At 48.0% G+C, this 20,496-nt stretch overlaps 2 protein-coding genes and 2 non-coding genes across 4 annotated transcripts; 3 read left to right on the forward strand and 1 right to left on the reverse strand.

Moving 5' to 3' along the window:
- Positions 1 to 222: 222 nt before the first annotated feature.
- Positions 223 to 296, reverse strand: TRNAM-CAU (transfer RNA methionine (anticodon CAU)). The gene has a single exon. It is a non-coding gene; the product is annotated as a tRNA-Met (tRNA).
- Positions 297 to 2,443: 2,147 nt separating this feature from the next.
- TRNAT-GGU (transfer RNA threonine (anticodon GGU)) lies at positions 2,444 to 2,515 on the forward strand. Its single transcript has one exon. It is a non-coding gene; the product is annotated as a tRNA-Thr (tRNA).
- A 7,543-nt stretch (positions 2,516 to 10,058) lies between these two features.
- LOC107277056 (uncharacterized) lies at positions 10,059 to 12,583 on the forward strand. Its single transcript, XM_026022555.2, is given in 3 exon segments — positions 10,059 to 10,989; positions 10,991 to 11,281; positions 12,362 to 12,583. Coding segments are annotated over 3 exon segments (1,242 nt in total). The 5' UTR covers positions 10,059 to 10,127; the 3' UTR covers positions 12,451 to 12,583.
- Positions 12,584 to 14,099: 1,516 nt separating this feature from the next.
- LOC4326371 (uncharacterized) lies at positions 14,100 to 16,476 on the forward strand. The gene is made up of 2 exons (XM_015781598.3): positions 14,100 to 15,356; positions 16,167 to 16,476. The coding sequence occupies exons 1-2, from the start codon at positions 14,213 to 14,215 to the stop codon at positions 16,256 to 16,258; spliced, it is 1,236 nt and encodes a 411-aa protein (XP_015637084.1). The 5' UTR covers positions 14,100 to 14,212; the 3' UTR covers positions 16,259 to 16,476.
- Positions 16,477 to 20,496: the final 4,020 nt, after the last annotated feature.

Genomic DNA, 20,496 nt, shown 5'->3' on the forward strand with positions numbered 1-20,496 from the left:
AGGGAGATAGACTGTGCCTTTCTTTCATTTATTTTTTCTTTTCTGCAAGGTAGGGAGGGGGCCTTGAGAGTTCCTCTTGTGGTAGCAAGTTACTTCGCAACCTGCTCAATTTGGCCTTATAGGGTCGGGAACTAATGAATAAAAAGGGTTGGATACCGCCCAACCACCCAGCCCTCTACCATGTCTAGACAAATAGAATAGTTATTTTATACAGACTGCTAAGTGCGGAGACGGGAATCGAACCCGTGACCTCAAGGTTATGAGCCTCGTGAGCTACCAAACTGCTCTACTCCGCTCTGGAGCGCTGGAAACCGGTGGACGAAAAAGGTTGAATACAGGCCTCTACCATGTCTAGACAAATAGAATAGTTATTTTATACAGAATGGAGCGGGTAGCGGGAATCGAACCCGCATCGTTAGCTTGGAAGGCTAGGGGTTATAGTCGACGTTGGTTGATTATTATTAACGTCTCTAATTCAAAACCGAACATGAAATTTTGATTTCATTCGGCTCCTTTATGGGTATTCTCACCACTTAACATCTAAGTCAGCTTTTTTGTCTGAATGGAACCAAGGCTCTCTGCTTTCTAGATGATCCCTAAAGAGTAGGAGATAGAAATTTGCCTAAATCTATCTAATCTAATTACTTCGTTCCCTAATTTCATTTAAGAGATCCTGAGGAAAAGAATTGGGTTTCCACCGAGCTGAAACAATATGCTGATGGTTCTAGTAAACCAAAACTACCGTTTTTTAGCTATTTGGCTTCCATTTCCTTTTTTAACAAAAGAAGATTTAGTTACGATTGGAAATAAATTTTTTTGTATCTTCATCCATAGATCCTTTACTCATATTTAAAAAATTGGAATCCTTAATCCAATGCAAAATTATGCTTCGCGACTCTGTACTCATAATCCAAATCCTATTTGTTTTTTGGATGCAATTTCAATTAGTCTTTGGGTACAAATCGCGAAAATGCATATTCTTCCTCAATATGCTATTGAGAGAAAAAGGAGTAAATCCTTTCTAAGAACTAAAGTTTTCATCGGAATATAAAAAACCTTAAGGACGCCTTAAGTATATCATTTCAAATTCAGTTATTAATAGAACGAATCACACTTTTACCACTAAACTATACCCGCTACATGTAAATTCTGATACCAACGCTACCCTTTGTCAAGGGTAGCCATTCGAGAAAGATGCTAATTCCCTCTTAGTTAATGAAACAGAGAAGGTTCCTCACAGTTAGCGGTTGGTACTTCGATCGCGGGCCTTTCCTTTACTTTCTTTTTTGTTCAGAATTGAACAAAGAATTTGGGGAAGAAAACATCTTCCCCCACTTATCATGAAATCTGGGCCATAGAGAAAGAGTGAGATGTTTTTTTTATTTATCATAGACACTTTCCCTATGGCTTGAGAGAAACAATAAATAACTTAAAGAAAAAGGCACATAGGAGCCGAAGGATTTACTTGATGTAAAGAAGATTCTGAATGTCTCTGCTTAGTCGATTCTCTCCGTTTAACTTTTTCTTCTCTTCTTTTCCACTCAATTCTAGTTTATTAGATTCTTGTTTAAAAGAATCAAAGAAGATGAATAGAACTAAGAACACACAAAAAAGAGCATATAGGCCCGAGACCATTACCAAAAGTTCTTCCCAATAATCATATTGGGTATCTGTTCCCTTCCTTTTCCTATTAGGATGGGGCATGTTGGATTTTCCATATCCATATACCATCGAACCTTAAGGGTTCCAGAACCCTCCTTTTTTGCTAGTTTTCGGAAACGGAAAACCCTGAACCAGGAGCAGTATAAATTCTACTGCCCGCCTTTTACAAGAAAATTGGTGATAAAACTCCACTACAGTTTGTTCAAAATGCACCAATCAGAATCCCTTGAGAATATTCAAGTACCCTATTTCTAAGATATTTCTAAGAGAAGAGGTACCTGCTGAAAATCGCTTCAACAAATCCGCTTAAGAAAAATTGCAAAGTTTTGAACTCGAAGGTTTTTCCAAGGGATGCCTGTTAAAAATTGTTTCAACCTCTCACCAAAACAGACAAGAAGTATATCACTGAAAATTAATACCCAGCCATATGGGTATATGAAGGGCGCGAATTCGTTTATACCCCACCCAATTAGAGGAAATAAAACATAAATGGAGAAAGTTTTCATGATAAGATCAGCCAATAGAAGAAAAAAGTCCCTAATTTTTCAGACCGTTCTGAGCATGTGAAAAGTCAATAGCCTAAAGATAAAAAACCCTATACTTTGTGCAAGTGATAAGAGAGAATATGAAAGATTTTCCTATTTTTCTTGATTTTCTTAAGATTTTTTTGAACCTGACCATGAATAGACTTATATATCTCGATATATACAGATATAATGTACATTATGGAGTAGACCTATAATGGGAAATGAAAGTGGCTAATTTTGGAATTGAATAAGAAGCCCTTTTAACTCAGTGGTAGAGTAATGCCATGGTAAGGCATAAGTCATCGGTTCAAATCCGATAAAGGGCTTTTTTTACTTAGTGGTAGAGTAATGCCGCGGTAAGACGTGAGTCAGTGGTTCAAATCCGATACAGTACTTTTCTACTAAATTCATTCACTTTATTGTCTTTCCATGAAGCATCACTGTAACATCTAATACCTGCAGGTAGAGGGATATGAGCAATAGGTTCATTTAAGATATTGCTATTGTCGTCTTGATTGGAATGCATGCCAAAAGGAGTTTCCTGTTGAGTTATTAGAGTAATAAAATTTTGACTCATAATATCAGCTGCATGACAAGCCTGTATAGGTTCCCATTCTTTTTTCTTTTAAACTCTCGGGCTATTAATATGCACTAGTCTTTTCAGGCAGATTAATTTCGAAGTTTAGGGTGTGTTTAGATCGAAGGGTGTAAAGTTTTAGCGTGTCACATCCGATATATGGACACACATTTAAAGTATTAAACGTAATCTAATAACAAAACAAATTACAGAATCCGCCTGTAAACCGCGAGACGAATTTATTAAACCTATTTTTTTTGAACGACTCGCACAAGACGGTGCGAAATTCTATTGATAGAGCAGGAAAAAATTACAAGATTACAACCTTAGAGGGTCGTAACTAAAAAAAAGGAAAATAAAAACCACCAACCCACACACCGACAGCGCCAATACACACGACCGGAGAAGGTTAGCACCGGACCGGCTGCCGCTAAGCATGACCAGCTGTCGCTAGACCAACAACGGAACACAGACGAGATCGCCCTACAGCAAGGGGGTGCCAAAACGACGTCTTCAAGAAGAGAAGCGACGGAAAAACAGTCGCCGCCGTCCGTCAGGCTGAGAGCCAAGACTGGGCTTTCGCCCGGCAACCACACTTGAGGGGTGAGACAGCACGGCAACGCCCTCAGAAGGGGGAATTAACCATCGTTGTCGGTCCGGCCAAGGCCGAGCTGGGTTTTCACCCGCCGCTCACCACCTGCGAATCGACGGTTGACGCACCGATGCTCGCCCACCACTCAAACTCTGCCGACATGTGGGGCCCTTGCACCGACGCCCCCCGTCGGCCAGCCTTTGTGCGCCGAAGACCGCACCACACCAACCAACAAGTCCACCACGCACCGAGGTCGCCTCTTCCACCGCCGGTCGCGCCTCTCGCGCCAAGCCGGCCTTCTCCACCGGACGCGCCTCTCGCGCCAGTCGGCCTCCCTTCATCGGCCGCGCCTCTCGCGCCAAGCCGGCCTCCATCTCCGCCGCCCGCGCCTCTCACATTGAGCCGGCCTCCGCTGCCATCGGCTGTGCCTCTGTACACCAAGCCGGACTCCGACCTCTCCTCCAAACGCCGCCACGCCGGTCAAATGCAGCCGTCTACCACGCCCTTGGCTAGCCGCCCAAGGCCGCCTTGCCTCCTCCCACCTCAGGCACGGTCGCCAACACCGTGCCTCCTCCCTCCGCAGCCACGGTCACTACCGTGCCTCCACCCACCGCCATCACAAGTCACCATTGCCAGCCAGCGCAGCCGCCAGCTGCTGCTGTCGCCGCCGTCATCGGCAGTCGCCATCCAGCCGCTGCCGCCGTCGCCAGCCACCATCGCCGACAGCAGCTGCGCCGCCGCTGTCGGCTGTCGCCATCTCCAGCAACTGCCGCCGCCAGCTGCTGCCACCGCCGCCGTCGGCAGTCGCCATCGAGCCACCGCCGCCGCCGTTGACAATCGCCATCGCCAGCCAGGTCGGCCATCGTCCGGCCGCACACCGCCGCCGCCACCACCAGGCGCCGCCGCCGACGCCCCCACCAGTGGACGCCGTCGCCGGCCACCACCCCACCAGATCCAGGCGGATCTGGAGGTCACCTCCGTCGCCGCCCCACCTCCGACCACCGTCGCCACACCTTCAACCGCCGCCGCCAGGACGACCGCTCGGCCCCACCGCCGCCAATTGTCTCCACGCCAGATCCGGCCGGGAGGCACGGATCTGGACGATTTTTGCCGCCCCGGGCAATCCCCCTCTACCCGAGCGTGGCGCGAAGACGAAGCCCCGCCGCCGCCGTCCTTGCGCCGCGCGGCTTTGCCGGCGGCTGCTCGGACGGCGGCGAGGTGGAGGAGGGGGGGTGGGGAAACGTGCGCCGGCGGGGGCGTTGCCTCCCGTGTCGCCCAAGGGGAGGGGCGACGCGAGAGTCCCGTATATTTTTTATTTATTATTAAACCTAATTAATCCATCATTAGTAAATATTTACTGTAGCACTATATTGCCAAATCATGCGCACTTAGACTTAAAAGATTTGTCTCGCAATTTACACGTAATCTGTGTAATTAGTTATTTTTTTCAATATTTATTATTCTATGCATGTATCAAAACATTCGATGTGACATGTGTAAAATTTTGTGAACTAAACATTGGAAGTTCACGTCAAAATTAGAAGTTTAGTTGAAATTGGAATGATGTGACGAAAAAGTTAGAAGTTTGTGTGTGTAGAAAAGTTTTGATGTGATAGAAAAGTTAGAAGTTTGAAGAAAAAATTTTAACTAAACGAGGGCATGACCTTAGAAGCCGAATCGGAGCGAGGCATACGTTTCAGAATTCAGAGTCGGAAGCTGTGTCGTGTGGAGCATGGATAAATTCAGTCCCCTCCGCTCTCTTTCTCAATCGCTGCAGACTCGCAGGACTCCAAAAAAAAAAAAAAGCCTTGTATTACTGGAGATGTCGCCGCCGATGCCGCTGTCGTGGGTGCAGGACAGCAAGATGTACTTCGCCAAGCAGCGGCTGCCGTTGGAGGACCTGACGCAGACTTGCCGGAGGGACCGGTACTGCGTCAGCTGCGCCCGCGCCTTCTGCTCCCACTGCTGCTCCTCGCATCACCTGTGGCCGGGGCACCACCACATTGTCGTGCCGGTCACCGTCGACGCCGCCACCGGCCGGCCAACCTTCCAAAACCGCGACGCGGAGGGGCACAGGATGTTCCCGCGCGTCATCGCCGACGCCATCGTCTCGCACGACTACGCCACGCGGCTCCCCAGGGACGCCTACTGCGCGAGCTGCCAGGTCGCCTTCTGCGCCGCCTCCTGCCACCACCACTACGACCACCACCGGAACGGCGACGACGACCCGGTCCCCGACTCCGTCCTCCGAATCGAGGAGGGCGGCGGGCGGCGCTGCGTGCGGTCGACGGGCTCCGATTGGTGGCTCCCTTACCTGGAGAGCGTCCTCGGCGACCCGGTGCACGAGGGCGAGGACGAGCGCGGGGAGTACTACGAGCTACTGCCGATACTGACGAGGCCGCCGGGCGGCTGCGCGCACTGCCGCCGCCATATCGGAATCCAGCACTCCTCACACTGCTCCATGGCCTGCTACAACAGCCACCAAGGGGAGGTCGCGGAGCGGAGGCGGCGGCGGGAGGCCAGGAACGCAGCCCGCGGGATCGCCAAGCTGCAAGTCGAATGATTTCGCTCACCTACCTGTAGAATAAGCAAAGCACCTCAATCTTTTGTTATTTTAGTACTACTACTACGTATTGCTTTGTAACGAATTAATGATGGTTTGTCCGAAAAAAAAGGGAAATAATGGGTTGATGAGTTAGAATTTGTTATTTTAAAATACATAGGCCTTGTTTGATTCGATGGGCTAATGTTTAGCCCTCACATTTTAGCCTCAAATTAGCCCTTACGGATCCAAACAGGTGGGCTAATTTTAAGCTAATGTGAATTAGCCCCCCTCAAAACATTAGCCCCTCCAAGGGGTGCTAATGGGGCTAATTTTGTGTGGGGACCATAAAAAAACAGCTCTCTCTCATTCTCTCTCCTCTCTTTCTACTCTCTCCACCTTTTAGCCTTGAATTAGCCCATAGATTCAAACATATCACCCTAGGCTAATGTTTAGCCTACCAATTCATGACTAAACATTAGCTCTCAAAATTAGCCCTGGGCTAATCTCCCAAACAGGGCCATAGTACAATGCAGATACTCACAATACACTTACACTCACCTCGATGAAGGCACGCTCGCAAATTCTATCCCTATGAGCATTCTCGAAGACTGGACCAACAAATACTTTAGATTTATGAAGTCACCATAGACACATCGCTGTCGTGATGGTACTATAAGGGAACACACGTGCACACAAACTTAAGTATAAATTCTACTTAATGCAGATTAATATGATTTTTCAAAATATTTTTCTATTTTTTTAAAAAAACACATCGTTTAGTATTTCGTGAAGCATACGCGTGAAAAACGAGAGATGAGAAGTTGAGAAAGTGAGTCTAACGTTTATATAGGAATAGAATTTATAAATAACTGAAATTTGGAATTAAAAAATAATTAATAACTATCACCTATACACAATACAATATAAATATTACATATTGGTTAGTTTGGTCCAGTTAGTACATAATTTAAAACTATTTTGGTATTTTAATATATTTCATAATAATATGTGAAAATACATATGCTATTATGTGAGAAAAAATAGCCGCGTAATCCGCGTGAGCCATTCAATTAACTCTACATTAAAAAAAGATAAATCCTTTCTTCCTATAAAGTTAAGACCTAAAACTGAAATCTCAGTGTTCCACGTCATCGTTAATTCTCAGCCGTTTGATTGGTGGATGAGATCGCATATGAATCGTTGGATGTGAAGGTCCTCGAGCGAGATGTTGAGCAATTCGTTTATGCATGTGTTAATTTGTAATGCATGTAACGCATGCATGTACGGGTGAGATATTGAGCAGTGCGTTTATGATTAGAGGCAATGGACCATGGTTAATGCCATTTATTCTCCTCCTAAATCTCTCTTAATTCTTCCAGATTATTCAATAATCACATGCATGTAACTGAACAGAGCCAACGCCATTTAAGAGGTTATTTGTTCAATATGGCAAATGATTGGTTTTATATTGGTTTAATCTAAATGCATATATATGCAGTAGACCCACCGATTCCTTTTGAGCAAATGCAATTTCAATTTACTAGACACTTCCATCATTTATCTATATGTAAAGATTAATCTTAGAATACTACGTACTGAAAGTATCTCATGTCCCGAGCAATATCAAACCACCTTTGTTTTACTTTTCAACGACCAATACTATATGATTTAAATTGCTTTAAACCTCACCATCTTAATTATTTATAGCTTTTTTTAAATAGTTGATTAGAGTTAAAAGTTATACAAGTGTAACTATTATTTCTTCTAATATCATAATAAACTCCTGCAGCACCGTACGGAGTTTCATCTAGTTCTTCTGAGAAGTAGAACCCTGCAAAACATAGAATATGAAAACAAGAGTTTGTCCCCTACATGCTGTTTGTTTTATTTAACACAAGGCAGGTATCTGTTTGTTTCTTTTATTGGAGCGGTTCTGACACTTTTTTTTTTCACATTACAAAGTCCTTATAGTATCTTTTGCTAGAAGTCTTAAAAGCTTAAACTATGCTAGGGGGTGTTTAGATCCCACCCAAAATTTTTATGATACACCTATATAAAGTATTAAATATAACCTAAAAAAATAATTAATTACACAGATTACGACTAATTTGCGAGACGAACCTTTTAAGCCTAATTGCTAGGGATGGCAATTTTACCCATGGGTCCGGGTATCCGTGGATACCCGACCCGATGGGCACGGGTGTGGGTGTGACTTTTTACCCATGGGCACTCCCGCTCGAGACCCGAAGACGTTATGGGCAATAGGCGGGTTTCATTTTTTACCCATGGGTAACCCATGCCCGACGCGATACATATGTATTAGCTAATTTTGACTCATTTCTTAAATATTATACCATTTATCTCGGTTCATTTGTGATGCTAACAAATACTAAGTTGTGATGTAATTTAAATTATTGTTGATAACCGATAATTTGGTAATTATTGATTTTATTTATCTTTGTTAAATTATATCTTTCAAGTTATTATTCATATGAGATCCATTGGGTACCCGCCGGATATACCCGCGCCCGCTGGGCATGGGTACGTGCACGAAGTTTTGCCCACTAACTCTTGTGGGTAGGGTTTGGGCGGGCAATGTTGGGCATCAGGTCAGGCATGGTTTTGCTCTACCCGTGCCTGACCCGACCCATTGTCATCCCTACTAATTGCTCTATGATTTAACAATGTGGTGCTACAGTAAACATTTACTAGTGACGGATTAATTAAGCTTAATAAATTCGTCTCGCGGTTTACTGACGGATTCTGTAATTAGTTTTTCTATTAGTGCCCAAACATCCCATGCGACACATCAAACTTTACATTCCTGGATCTAAACACCTATTCCAGCAGCAACAATTTTGTTCGTGTCATGCAGTTATGACCTATGATGCTAAGGCTGTGTTTAGATGAGGGGTGTAAAGTTTTGGCGTGTCACATCGGATATACGGATTACACATTTAAAATATTAAACGTAGTTCAATAATACAAATCCGTCTGTAAATCGCGAGATGAATTTATTAAGCCTAATTCTTATTTCAAGGTTCCCAACTCCCCCTCCTCGTTTTTCACGCGCACGCTTTTCAAACTGCTAAACGGTGCATATTTTGGAAAAAGTTTATATACGAAAGTTGCTTAAAAAAATCATATTGATCCTTTTTGAAAAAAAATTAGCAAACAATTAATTAATCACGCACTAATGAACTGCTTCGTTTTCCGTGCCGGAGGGATGGGTTTCCAACCCAAACAAACGAACAGAGCCTAACCCATCATTATCAAATGTTTACTATAGCACTACATTGTCTAATCATGGTGTAATTAGGCTTGAAAGATTCATCTCGCAATTTACGCGCAATCTGTGTAATTATTTTTTTCTATATCTAAGACTCCACATATATGTACAAATATTCGATGTGACATGGTGTAAAATTTTGACAAGGATCTAAACAGGCCTAAAATGCTAAAAATGGCAGCCCTTGTGTTCTGCTGGGCTTCGGGGCGGGTGCGACTCGCGAGGGTGAAGGATGGCTGCTGCGACGGCCGACTTGGTCGCAGGAAGCAGCTCACGTGACACGTCGCGCGCCCCGTGAGCAAGGCAATGCAGAACCAAGCTCAAGTGAACAAGGCAAAATTCTCAAAAAAAAGTGAGCAAGGGGCAAGGCAGAACCAAAGCAAGTGAGTACGTGGCACGTCGCGCGTGCACACGATAGAACGAACTCGCAATATGAGCAACGCATGCACCACACTTTCCCCCGCGTTAGCTCCCCGCCCCGGCGGATGGGTTTCGTGCAATTCTCGGCGCGGGGGGCGTCTCGCTCCTCGATCCTCACGAGCTCACCGGTCCACGCTCCCCAACGCTACCACGCACCAGACATCGATCGGTTGCATCGCGTCGCGGCAACGTAGACTGCGTAGTAGACTAGACACGGGCAGGTCCGGCGCTTGCGGCGAATATTTCCGTTCACGTCGATGCGGCTCGTCTGCCTTTTCCCCGACCTGCCCCTCCCCGCACACACCGAAACGGCAACTGTCAAAAGAAAAAGGGTAAATTTAAGATCACCCATCCTCCAGCTCTGCGTTTCTGGTCTCCACCACGCGACAAAACCCAAGGATTGATTCAAACTCGTCCCACCAATCTTTCCCATTGATTCGATTTGCTTGTCTCAAACCCTAGCTTCTACTAGTACTCCTCATCGATCGCCGCTCTCGAACTCGCACCGGGCCCGAATGGCGCCTCCGTCGTGGGTGATCCTGAGCTGCGAGCCGCGGGTGTGCGGCGACGACACCGTCCTGCCGCAGGGCGCCGACGTCGCCCTCTCCCTCGCCGCGCCGCCGCGTGTCGCGGTGCTCTCGGTGTCCCGGCGCGTCTCGCCGGCCGAGGTGGACCCCTGCGCCAGGTGCAAGTCCCCCTTCGTCCTCGCGCTCGACCCCTCCGCGGGGCTCGTCCTCCTCGTCGCGCCGCCGCCACCGTCCCCCGACGACTCCGGCGACCTGCGGTCCTGGACAGACCGCGACGGCAACGAGCGCACGTTCCGTGTCAGCCTCATCCCGCGCCCGCTCTACTTCGTCTGCGACGTCGCCGCCGCCACCGCCTCCCACGTCCCCGACCCGGAGCGCCTCATCTTCAACAACGACCTCGGCGTCATCGCCGCGCCAGGAGGAGGCCGGGGGAGCTACATGGTCGTCGAGTTCCAGTTCATCGTTAGCGGCGACGAGGCCACCCTCCTCCGCTTCTCGTCCGAGACCGGCCTGTGGGAGAAGAAGCGCGTCAACAACCCCCTGCCGCGCTGGATCTGGAGATTCTTCGACGTCGTTTCCCACGCCGGCAAGCTCTGCTGGGTGGACACCGCGGCGGGCCTCCTCTTCTGCGACCCATTCGTCGACGAGCCGCACATGGAGTACGTCCCGCTCCCCAGGGTCGACCTCCCGCCAGAACACAATGGAGACTGCCGCGGCTGCGGCTACTGCGCCGAGAGAGCGCTTGCCTCCCGCCGCTACGTGCAGCTGAGCGACGGCAAGTTCAGGTGCGTGGACATGGGCTCCTGCAAGCGACGGTGCTACTACCAAGGTCACCATGCACACGCTGGTTGATCCAGGGACCAAGGTGTGGACGCTTGAGTACGCCGTGAGCTTCGCCGACATCTGGGCCAGCGAGAGCTACAAGGCGGCTGGGCTGCCGGAGAAGGCCCCGGTGCTCGCGCTCGTCCACCCCAAGAACCCCGACATGGTGTACTTCTTCGTGAAGGACCAGCTCGTCGGCGTCGACCTGCGCGCGAAGGAGGTCCTGGAGTACGAGACACACAAGATGACCGTGCCGGAGAACGCCCGTGTGTTTTCTTACGGCCTTCTTCCAATGGAGCTCCCGCCCGCGCTCTCCGCAGGTAATTGTTCTGTGCGCTCGACACTTCCTTGATATTACTAGTGCTCGTCTTGTCAATGTTCTCGAATCTGCTAATTAGAACGGGACATGGTACTGCGGTTTCAAAGTATTGCTCCTATTGGTCGTGTAGTGACAGTATTGATGAATTTTATACTACTAGCAGTATGTTCTAGCTATTTTGTCCGTTTTGCGCGCGTTTATAATCTCATGGTTTGATTAGTTAGTTTTTGTGTTCAGTGTTCCATGTTGATTGGTGTTCATTTGAGTTTCTTGCATATCTATTTGGCCATTCATATGTTGATCTTGATGGTTCCTGAAATTCATTAAATTTTGACAATGTCTAGAACTTTATTTATGGTGTTCGTTTTCACAAACATTAATTTGCACATAAATATGCATTACTCAGTATGATAAAAAGTTCAGTTCTGCTGCTTAATTCATACCCACTATCTACTGAAAGTGACTGCATGAACCGTGTGATATGTGTCATGTATAATTACACATCTTGCATCCATACGCTGAAATTGCAATACATTCATTTTTGTTCATGTAAAGAACATTTATGTTGCCCTGAATTTTTCTGAATGTACTAATAAGGTGTTAAGACACAAAGACCTATCATTGAGAACAATATACACAATTGTACACATTGTATTGAAGATGGATACATCTACAAACATCAATTCATGTTTTCTTTTTCATTCATCACTTAAACGTTACTGCTAGTAGTTTATTTTGCTGTATGTTGTTATTCCTAACATTTGCACCAACTTCTTGCTGCAGTCTCAGATTATTATTTCCTCTTGCTCTTCATATTCTCTTATTCATATATGTGAATATTGACAACCATATAGCACTTTTTAGGGCAAGATTATTACCACTTCAATTCCTGTCACTCAAATCAAGTTGTTCTATCAGTTATCGCTTCCTCTTCATTTTATCCTATAATAACAGAAATTTGTCTAGTTTTTATCAAACCATGCAAATGCACTTTTAGGGCAAGATTATTAGTACCACTTCCTGTCACTCAAACATGCATGTTCGTTAGTATTTGACAAACTTGTGTTTTCTTTGATTGAAGGTTTGTCTAAGGAGGGTGCTGCCAATAATTCGAGTGGTGTGAGATCTGCGTCACTGGCTTCCCCGCCATCTGATCCCAATGGATCCTAGAGTGGGTTGTTCTTGTTTCGTCCAGGGAACCACAAAGCTCAAGTGAAGAAGCTACCTGTGCGTGTGATAACCAGTTGGATGTAGGCATTTTGCATTGGATCTTTCAAATGTTGGCATTTTGGAGTTCTCTTCGCCTGCCTCTTGAGAATGACTGTAGAATGCTGCTATTCCTTTTCATGATTTGTTGTGCTTATGTCGGATAGTACTGTTGCACTTATTGCGCTAGTACTCGAGTAGTATGTTGATCGCATGCCTGGATAATTAAATTAACTTTGCAGGTTTAATTTGCCTTTTTTTATGCTCCTCTTGATTATTGTTTCTGCTGCTGCATCCTCAAAGTTGGAACCTGGAATCAACTTTGAGTGAAAATCACACAGTACTTGTCAAGTTGCCCTGCCTGCACACCTGGTCTCCATTTGCTGCTCTTCTTTTTGATCCCCATCAAGGCGGGTTCCCGTGTAGTAGTTTAGAAAAAAAATTGCAAGCCATAAATTCAATCTACATCTTGACGAAAAGGGATTAAATTGTTCTGTTTTTTTTTAAAAAAATACTAAACGCTCCTAAACACAGATTACGAAATCATTAGATTGTTCACCAAGGCATGCATTTGTTTGAATTTTTCTGGAGTGCTTATTGTATCCGGTGAATCAATTTTTTTCACATTGTGAAGTAATTATCGTTCTAGTATGTTGTTAAGAAATCTCAAGGGTTAAGCTATGCTATGCCTAGTAGAAAGTATTTTGTTCGCGTCATGTTGCATGCGACGACGTGCATCTCTTTTGGCATTTTGTTTCTTTTCTTACCCTAATCTCTCTCACTGGCTCGTGGACCTAAAACCTAGCGGAAGGTTTCGTGCGCTGCTCATTTGTGTTCAGCTGGTCGAAGCAGCGCGGCCGCTGGCGTGGCGGTGGTGCTGCCGCGCGCGACGTCCGACTCACGTACGCCGACTAGCTCGGCACGCCGGCAGCAGCAAAGCTCACGTTGCTACACGAGTCACGTCTCGCTCGGCTCACGCACGCACGAATGCAGCGCGCCGCCGACGTCTCCCTCGAGCTCGCCGCGCGAGTCGGTGCTCACCGTGTCCCCGCGTGTCTCGCTCCGTCCTCGCGCGCTCGACCCCTCCGCGGGGCTTGTCCTCGTCCAAGCCCCCATCCCCTCCGGACTCCGACGAGCCGCTGCATGCCCTGGGTCCCGTACTAGTACTACTTCGTCAGTTCGTCTTGGACGTCGCCGCCGGCACCGCCACCCGCGTCCCCTACCGGGGGAGCCCACCTTGAACGATGACCTCGGCGTCATCGCCGCGCCAGGGCCCAGGAGGCGGGGGGAACTACATGGTGGTCGAGTTCAAGCCAGTATTAGGCGACGACGGGGAGGACGACGACACCATGTTCGTGTCATGAGGTTACGACCTGTGATGATATGCGTAGTAGACACGGGCAGTGGTCCGGAGCTTGCGGCGAATATTTCCGTTCACGTCGATGCGGCTCGTCTGCCTTTTCCCCGAGCTGCCCCTCCCCGCACACACCGAAACGGCAAGTGCCAAAAGAAAAAAGGAAGATCACCCATGCATCCTCCAGGCTCCAGCTCTGCATTTCTGGTCTCCGCCACGCCACAAAAACCAAGGATTGATTCAAACTCGTCCCACCAATCTTTCCCATTGATTCGATTTGCTCATCTCATCCCCTCCTCAAACCCTAGCTTCTACTAGTACTCCTCCTCATCGATCGCCGGCTCGCCGCTCTCCAACTCGCACCAAGCCCGAATGGCGCCTCCGTCGTGGGTGATCCTGAGCTGCGAGCCGCGGGTGTGCGGCGGCGGCGACGACCCCGTCCTGCCGCAGGGAGCCGACGTCGCCCTCTCCCTCGCCGCGCCGCCGCGCGTCGCGGTGCTCTCGGTGTCCCGGCGCGTCTCGCCGGCCGAGGTGGACCCCTGCGCCAGGTGCAAGTCCCCCTTCGTCCTCGCGCTCGACCCCTCCGCGGGGCTCGTCCTCCTCGTCGCGCCGCCGCCACCGTCCCCCGACGACTCCGGCGACCTGCGGTCCTGGACCGACCGCGACGGCAACGAGCGCACGTTCCGCGTCAGCCTCATCCCGCGCCCGCTCTACTTCGTCTGCGACGTCGCCGCCGCCACCGCCTCCCACGTCCCCGACCCGGAGCGCCTCATCTTCAACAACGACCTCGGTGTCATCGCCGCGCCAGGAGGAGGCCGGGGGAACTACATGGTCGTCGAGCTCCAGACCATCGTCGGCGATGACGAGGCCACCCTGCTCTGCTTCTCGTCCGTGACCGGCGAGTGGGAGGAGAAGGACGTCGGCAACCCACTGCCGAGCTGGATCTGGACCTTCTATGACATCATCTGTCACGACGGCAAGCTCTGGTGGGTGGACACCGCGGCGGGCCTCCTCTTGTGCGATCCGTTCGCCGATGAGCCGGACATGAAGTACGTTCCACTGGAGGACAAGGAGGACGACCTCCAATCTGAAGACGAAGACGATGACGATGGCTGCGGCTACTGCGCCGAGAGAGTGCTCGCCACCGGCCGCATCGTGCAGCTGATCGACGGCAAGTTCAGGTGTGTGGAGGTGAGCTCTCCAAGCCACGGCGCCGCTCCCGAGGTCTCCATGCGCACGCTGGTTAATCCAGAGACCGCGGAGTGGGCGCCTGAGTACACGGTGAGCTTCGCCGACATCTGGGCCAGCGAGAGCTACAAGGCGACCGAGCTGCCGGAGAAGGCCCCTCAACTCAGGAACGCGTTCGTCCACCCCATGAACCCGGACGTGCTGTACTTCTTCCTGAAGAAGCATATCTTGGGCGTCGACGTGCGCGCGAGGAAGGTCGTGGAGTACGAGGCCCGCGACTCTTCTGAAAGCGTTCTTCCATGGAAACTCCCACCCGCGCTCTCCGCAGGTAATGCGATTCCGCAAGCTTCACATTTTCCTGTCAATGTTCTGGTTTGCAGTACGGATCCAATTGCTCGTGTCAGTGTTGAGCAGCTACAGATTATATCATCAATTATATCTGCTTTTGCGTTCAATGTCATGGCTTGATCGGTTAATTCGTGTGTTTGATGTGTCATGTTGATTGGTGTGTCGTGTGTATGTGGCATGTGTGTAATGCCTATGTTTTTCATGATAACTATGCAGTTGTGAATTCTCAGCGGAACGGCGTTCATTTGAGTTGCTTGCTTGGCTGTTTGGTTCCTAGAGTTCGATAGATTTGGACAAATTTTGGTCTAGAATGTATAGTGACCATCTTCTATATATCTTGACTTTTGGATTTGGCATTTTTGACACTTATGTGCACATCTCTTGCGCAAGCAGAGCTACAAAATTTTTTTTGGATGTTTACCTGTTTTGACTTTTGCATTTGCCATTTTTGTTTACCTGTTTTGCTGTTTTATGTCCATATATTCCCCAGGAAAGTTTGAGAAAGTACTAGTACTTGATAAGTTTTGTTTTACTATACATTTCTAGTTTGGTAAGTTCTCACAAATACTTGATAAGTTTTGTTTTACCATAGAATCTTTGTGAAATGAAAATCGCCAGCAGGTGATCTATGACAGTTTTACCCCTTAGTTAAGTTCTACTTCATTTTCTCCAATGCATAACAACAGGCTAGCTAGTTTTTACCAAATCGATTACATATTGTTCAGAATTTTGACTAACTTATGTTTCCATTTCCATTATGTTCAAAAACTTATGTTTCCATTGATTGAAGGTCTGTCCCAGGAAGGTGCTGCCAATGGTGTGAATGATGGAGTGCCATCTGCATCGCCGACTTCGCTGCCGTCTGATCCCAAAGGAGCCTAGAGTGGGTCCTTGTGACTGATAGCCCGTTGGCATTTGGAATGTTCTTCGCCTCCCTCTTGAGAATGGCTGCAGTGTTTGCTTATTCCTGTCCGTGATGTCTTAATTTAAGTTTTTTGTGAGGGGCGATGAATTGCTTTACTTGTGTGAACGGTATTACTGTTGAAGGCAAACTGTTTTGACCCTTATGTTAATTTAACTCTGCAGTTTTACTATGCCCTCATGTTATGCTCCTCTTGATTATGGTTTGTGGTACTGCATGCTCAAAATTGGCAACTTGTGTATGTGTCTAACAAATTTCTGCTTGCGTGAATATCACGGGAAAAAGCCAATTTATGCGCTCCGCCATGGACACTCCAAGAAAAGCTCTGAAATTTTGTTTGTAACATCGAGTTTTTTTTAAAATCTTTTACACAACGCATGCATTTGTTTCAAAAAATTTTGGACATGAACTAAGAGCACCCGCAATGGTAAAGTAAGGTGCTCTCTATAAAACATTTATATCTCAGCAATAGACTAGATTAATAGTAAACCACCTCAATAGTATGTCTACATGGGTATCTATAGCTATCTCATCCATTGCCTCGTTTTTCTCTATAGACTATCTCTAAGTTAGTAGATAGCTTTACTCTTTCTCTTCATTTAATCTCTTCCAAGTAGAAAAATATGCTGACATGGATCTCTTGTAGAGAGCCTATAGATAACCATTGCGGGTGCCATAAGTCATTGTTATCGTTGACATGATCGAGATATTTTTCCACTTTACCAAGTCATTATAGTATCTTGTTAATACTCCCTCCGTCATGAACCAATCTCGTACCTACGAGGTTGGTTTATTTTGAGACTGAGAAAGTATATCTTAAATAATATCTTAAGGATTAAACTATGCTAAAATTTTGTTTGTGTTGGTTACCTGTGACAATATGAAGATAAAGATTTTATCTTGGTTTCCACTAGCACGCTTATCAAACTATTAAACGATGTGTTTTATGTGAATACTTTCTATATGAAAGTTGTTTTAAAATATCAAATATATCCATTTTCAAGTTTGTAATAAGTGACCTATATAATCCGATGAAGTTATACGACTAGCGTACGACTGAAACGGCGACGGCGTAAAGTGATGCTGTAGATTGGACCTACGCCACAAGCCCATAACACTCTCATATCATATACATAGGCCCATGTACAAGTCCAAACCACCATATCATGTCAACATGGTCACACGCTGCTTCTGCCGGAGCTTTAGGTCAATCTGAAATGCTGAATCCACTAACTGTCAACTTGATCTCAACATTCTAGTATTATTTTCAGTGTAGTAGATGTTACCAATATCAGTTCATATAACTAGGTAAAGCAAGTTCTTTTTTTACTCTTTTATATACTATAACCACCAAGATCAGTTCATATAACTAGCTTACCAATTATCGATTGTGCTTATGTCAAACAATTAAGCTATGCACAATTAACTGAGGGCCATAAGCATTCCAATAGCATGTGAAAACCCACTTATACTCTCACAGCCGTAACATACAAACAAATTATCTGGACAGACTTGTACAATGTAATGATGAATAGAAGAAACTAAGAAAAGAATTGAAAATTAGCACATGAAGAAGATCCATTAAAAGCTCATGTAAGACGGTGATTTCCACGCACACGAGGAATCTGTTGGTAGTATTGTTGCTGATTCCAGGGACCCGGCCAGACATCGTAATTAGCCACGGTTGTGACTAGGCTTTTGGAAGGCCCAATGAGATTGAGATTCGGATCACAACCTAATAGGTCAGCTCGCGGATGTCACATATGCCGTCGCCGTGGTTGTACGAGAGTCGGACGCTCGTGGTCGTATGTAAAGCATTTTCCTTGTAGTAATTAAAAGTCAATTAATTATACGCTGATAGATTTCTTATTTTACGTGCATGTATTTAATGTGAATCTTATAATATTCGAACGCAACCTTTGTATCTCATTTGCTATCTTTCACTTGCAGGTGGGCCCAGCAGTCATCACCCGGTCAAAGCTCCAGGTCCATTTTGCGTAGCTGGCAAGGCACATCCTCTCCAGTCGCCAGCCATTTAAATGGCCTAATCCCCTGTGGCCTCTGCTTCGAAAGCAAAATGGACAACACACAATTTCATTACGTGTAGTTTCATTGAGAAGATGGAAAAGGGAGAGAGTGGCGGAGCGGGAGGTGGTCGGCAACCAGGGGCGGTACGGCAATGGATTAGAATCATCGACGGTGTGCAAGGTTTCTGATGTCCAGTGAACCACTTCGAGAGGATTCCGGCGGGAATGCACGAGCAGATACTTGATCTCCTCCGCTTGACGATGTCATCCACACGTCGGTGCTCTCCCCGTAGTGGCGTGACGCCGTGCAGCGGCGGTTGGTGGGGCACTCTGTGCAAGTCGAGTTCAGCCCCCGACACCCAGTTGGAGAAGCTCAAGTGCCTGGTGGAGCGGTCGGCGAGGCACCTCAAGATCTTCTTCCTTGTCGTCGACCACTACATAAGCCTGACGAGAGGCGAGTTCGTCTGGCGCTTCCTCGTCGGCGCCGAGCAGTCCACTGTCAAACACCTCTACATCCACCTACGCAGCAGTTCGGCGAGGGACAGGATCACCTTCTCCTTCCACTATCTGAATCCGCTCCTTCAGAGCCACACGCTCCGCGAGATCAACTTCTCCGCTCGATTGTTCTATTGGGTCTCCCCGCCCCCCGCCCTTCGCCCACCTCACGACTATCCACCTCAACTCCATCCGCATCACCGACGAATTGCTCGTTGGCATGGTCTCCTTTTGTCGGCCCGTTCTCCGCGTCCTCAAGGTGCTCTACTGCACAGACTTCGCGATGTCTCCATCTGGGCACCAACGCAGCGGTTCTTCACCATAGTGGAGTGTGAAGATCTCGAGATTGGTTCTCCTACAACGCAATCGCCTCCGCTCCTACCACTACGGCGGCAGCCCTAGCTCGTTCTACATTCCTGCCGGCGCCGGTAGGCTCACCGGCCTTTACATCTGTAGTGCCCTGCCTATCCTCTCCAACATCACTGCCCTCACCATCTGCGGAAATTCCCTGAAGGTATGTGTCGGTGACATGGGACCGGGAGTATCATGACTAGAGGCTTGGGCAGCCGCGATCACCCACGTGGCCTGACCCCCTCGGGGGGGTCGGGCCCGAGGGTGATGTGGCCGCCCCTCCCTTTGTCTCCCCGAGGGGTCGGACTGCTCCCGTTTCGACCCCGAGGGCCAGGGCGCCCCGACCCCCTGTGGGTTTGGCGCCACGTATATGGGTTAGGTGAGCACAGCGGGGCTCACCTAACCGCATTTATTGCGGGTTGGACGAGCGCGTCACGCCACATGTAATGCAGCGCAGCGCGCTCGCTTATCCGGTCCGTGACCGGGCGCAGCGTGTGACCGGTCACAGACCGGTCAGATCGCGGGTTAGGTGGTGGCAGGTGGCCTGTTACACGCCTCGCCCCGTCCCGTCGGATTGATGAGAGCCTCCAGGCACTTGTCCCTAGCCGGAGACGGCGTGCCAGCTCCTGAAGATGGCACGTCGGTCCCGGTCAGATATATGCCAGGCTTCATCCCAACCATTGCAAGGAAGTCATTGTATGAAGAAGGGCAGATATGCAGCTTGCTAAACTGACGCGTGGTGGACGAGAGTGACCGGTCTGTGACTGGTCACACGCCTGTCATGTCATCGGCAAACAACCGTGCTTCCACGTTGCACCTGCTTCCGACGGAGTGGAGGTTGGTATGACCCATCCCATCGGAGGGTCATTCAAACAGCAGCCATTGCAAATCTCCGCCCATTAATGAGGGAGGACAGGGCTATCCCGGTGTCAGATAAAAGTACGAGCCAAATCTTGCTCAAAGTAGGATGGGTCCCCACCCAAAAGAAGGGTAGGTAGAAATGGTATATGTAGTATCCCCTTGAGATATAAAAGGAGGACCATGCCTACCAAGAAAAAGGGGAAAAAAAGAAAGAAGGAGAAAGGGGAGCTCGTAGAAAGGACGGGGAAAAAGAGTAGGGAGAGGGTCTCTAGAGTTAGAAGGCTCTTGCTTTCCAGCTCTTTGTAACTCCTTCAGAGACAGATCCGCCAGAACACAGGAGTAGGGTATTACGCTTCTCAGCGGCCCGAACCTGTCTACATCGCCCGTGTCTTGAGCGTTTGCTCTCTCGCGAACCATTCCACAGATCAAGAGTTTAGAAGCTCACTTAGCGCCCCCGGCCGAAC

This window comes from Oryza sativa, chromosome 1 (assembly GCF_034140825.1).
Source record: "Oryza sativa Japonica Group chromosome 1, ASM3414082v1".
NCBI lineage: Eukaryota > Viridiplantae > Streptophyta > Magnoliopsida > Poales > Poaceae > Oryza > Oryza sativa.

Excerpts from the sequence above, each read along its gene's own strand:
- LOC4326371 (XM_015781598.3), top strand. The coding sequence starts at position 14,213 with ATGGCGCCTCCGTCGTGGGTGATCCTGAGCTGCGAGCCGCGGGTGTGC. Across the intron at positions 15,357-16,166 it reads CCCACCCGCGCTCTCCGCAG|GTCTGTCCCAGGAAGGTGCT; the intron begins GTAATGCGATTC and ends CATTGATTGAAG.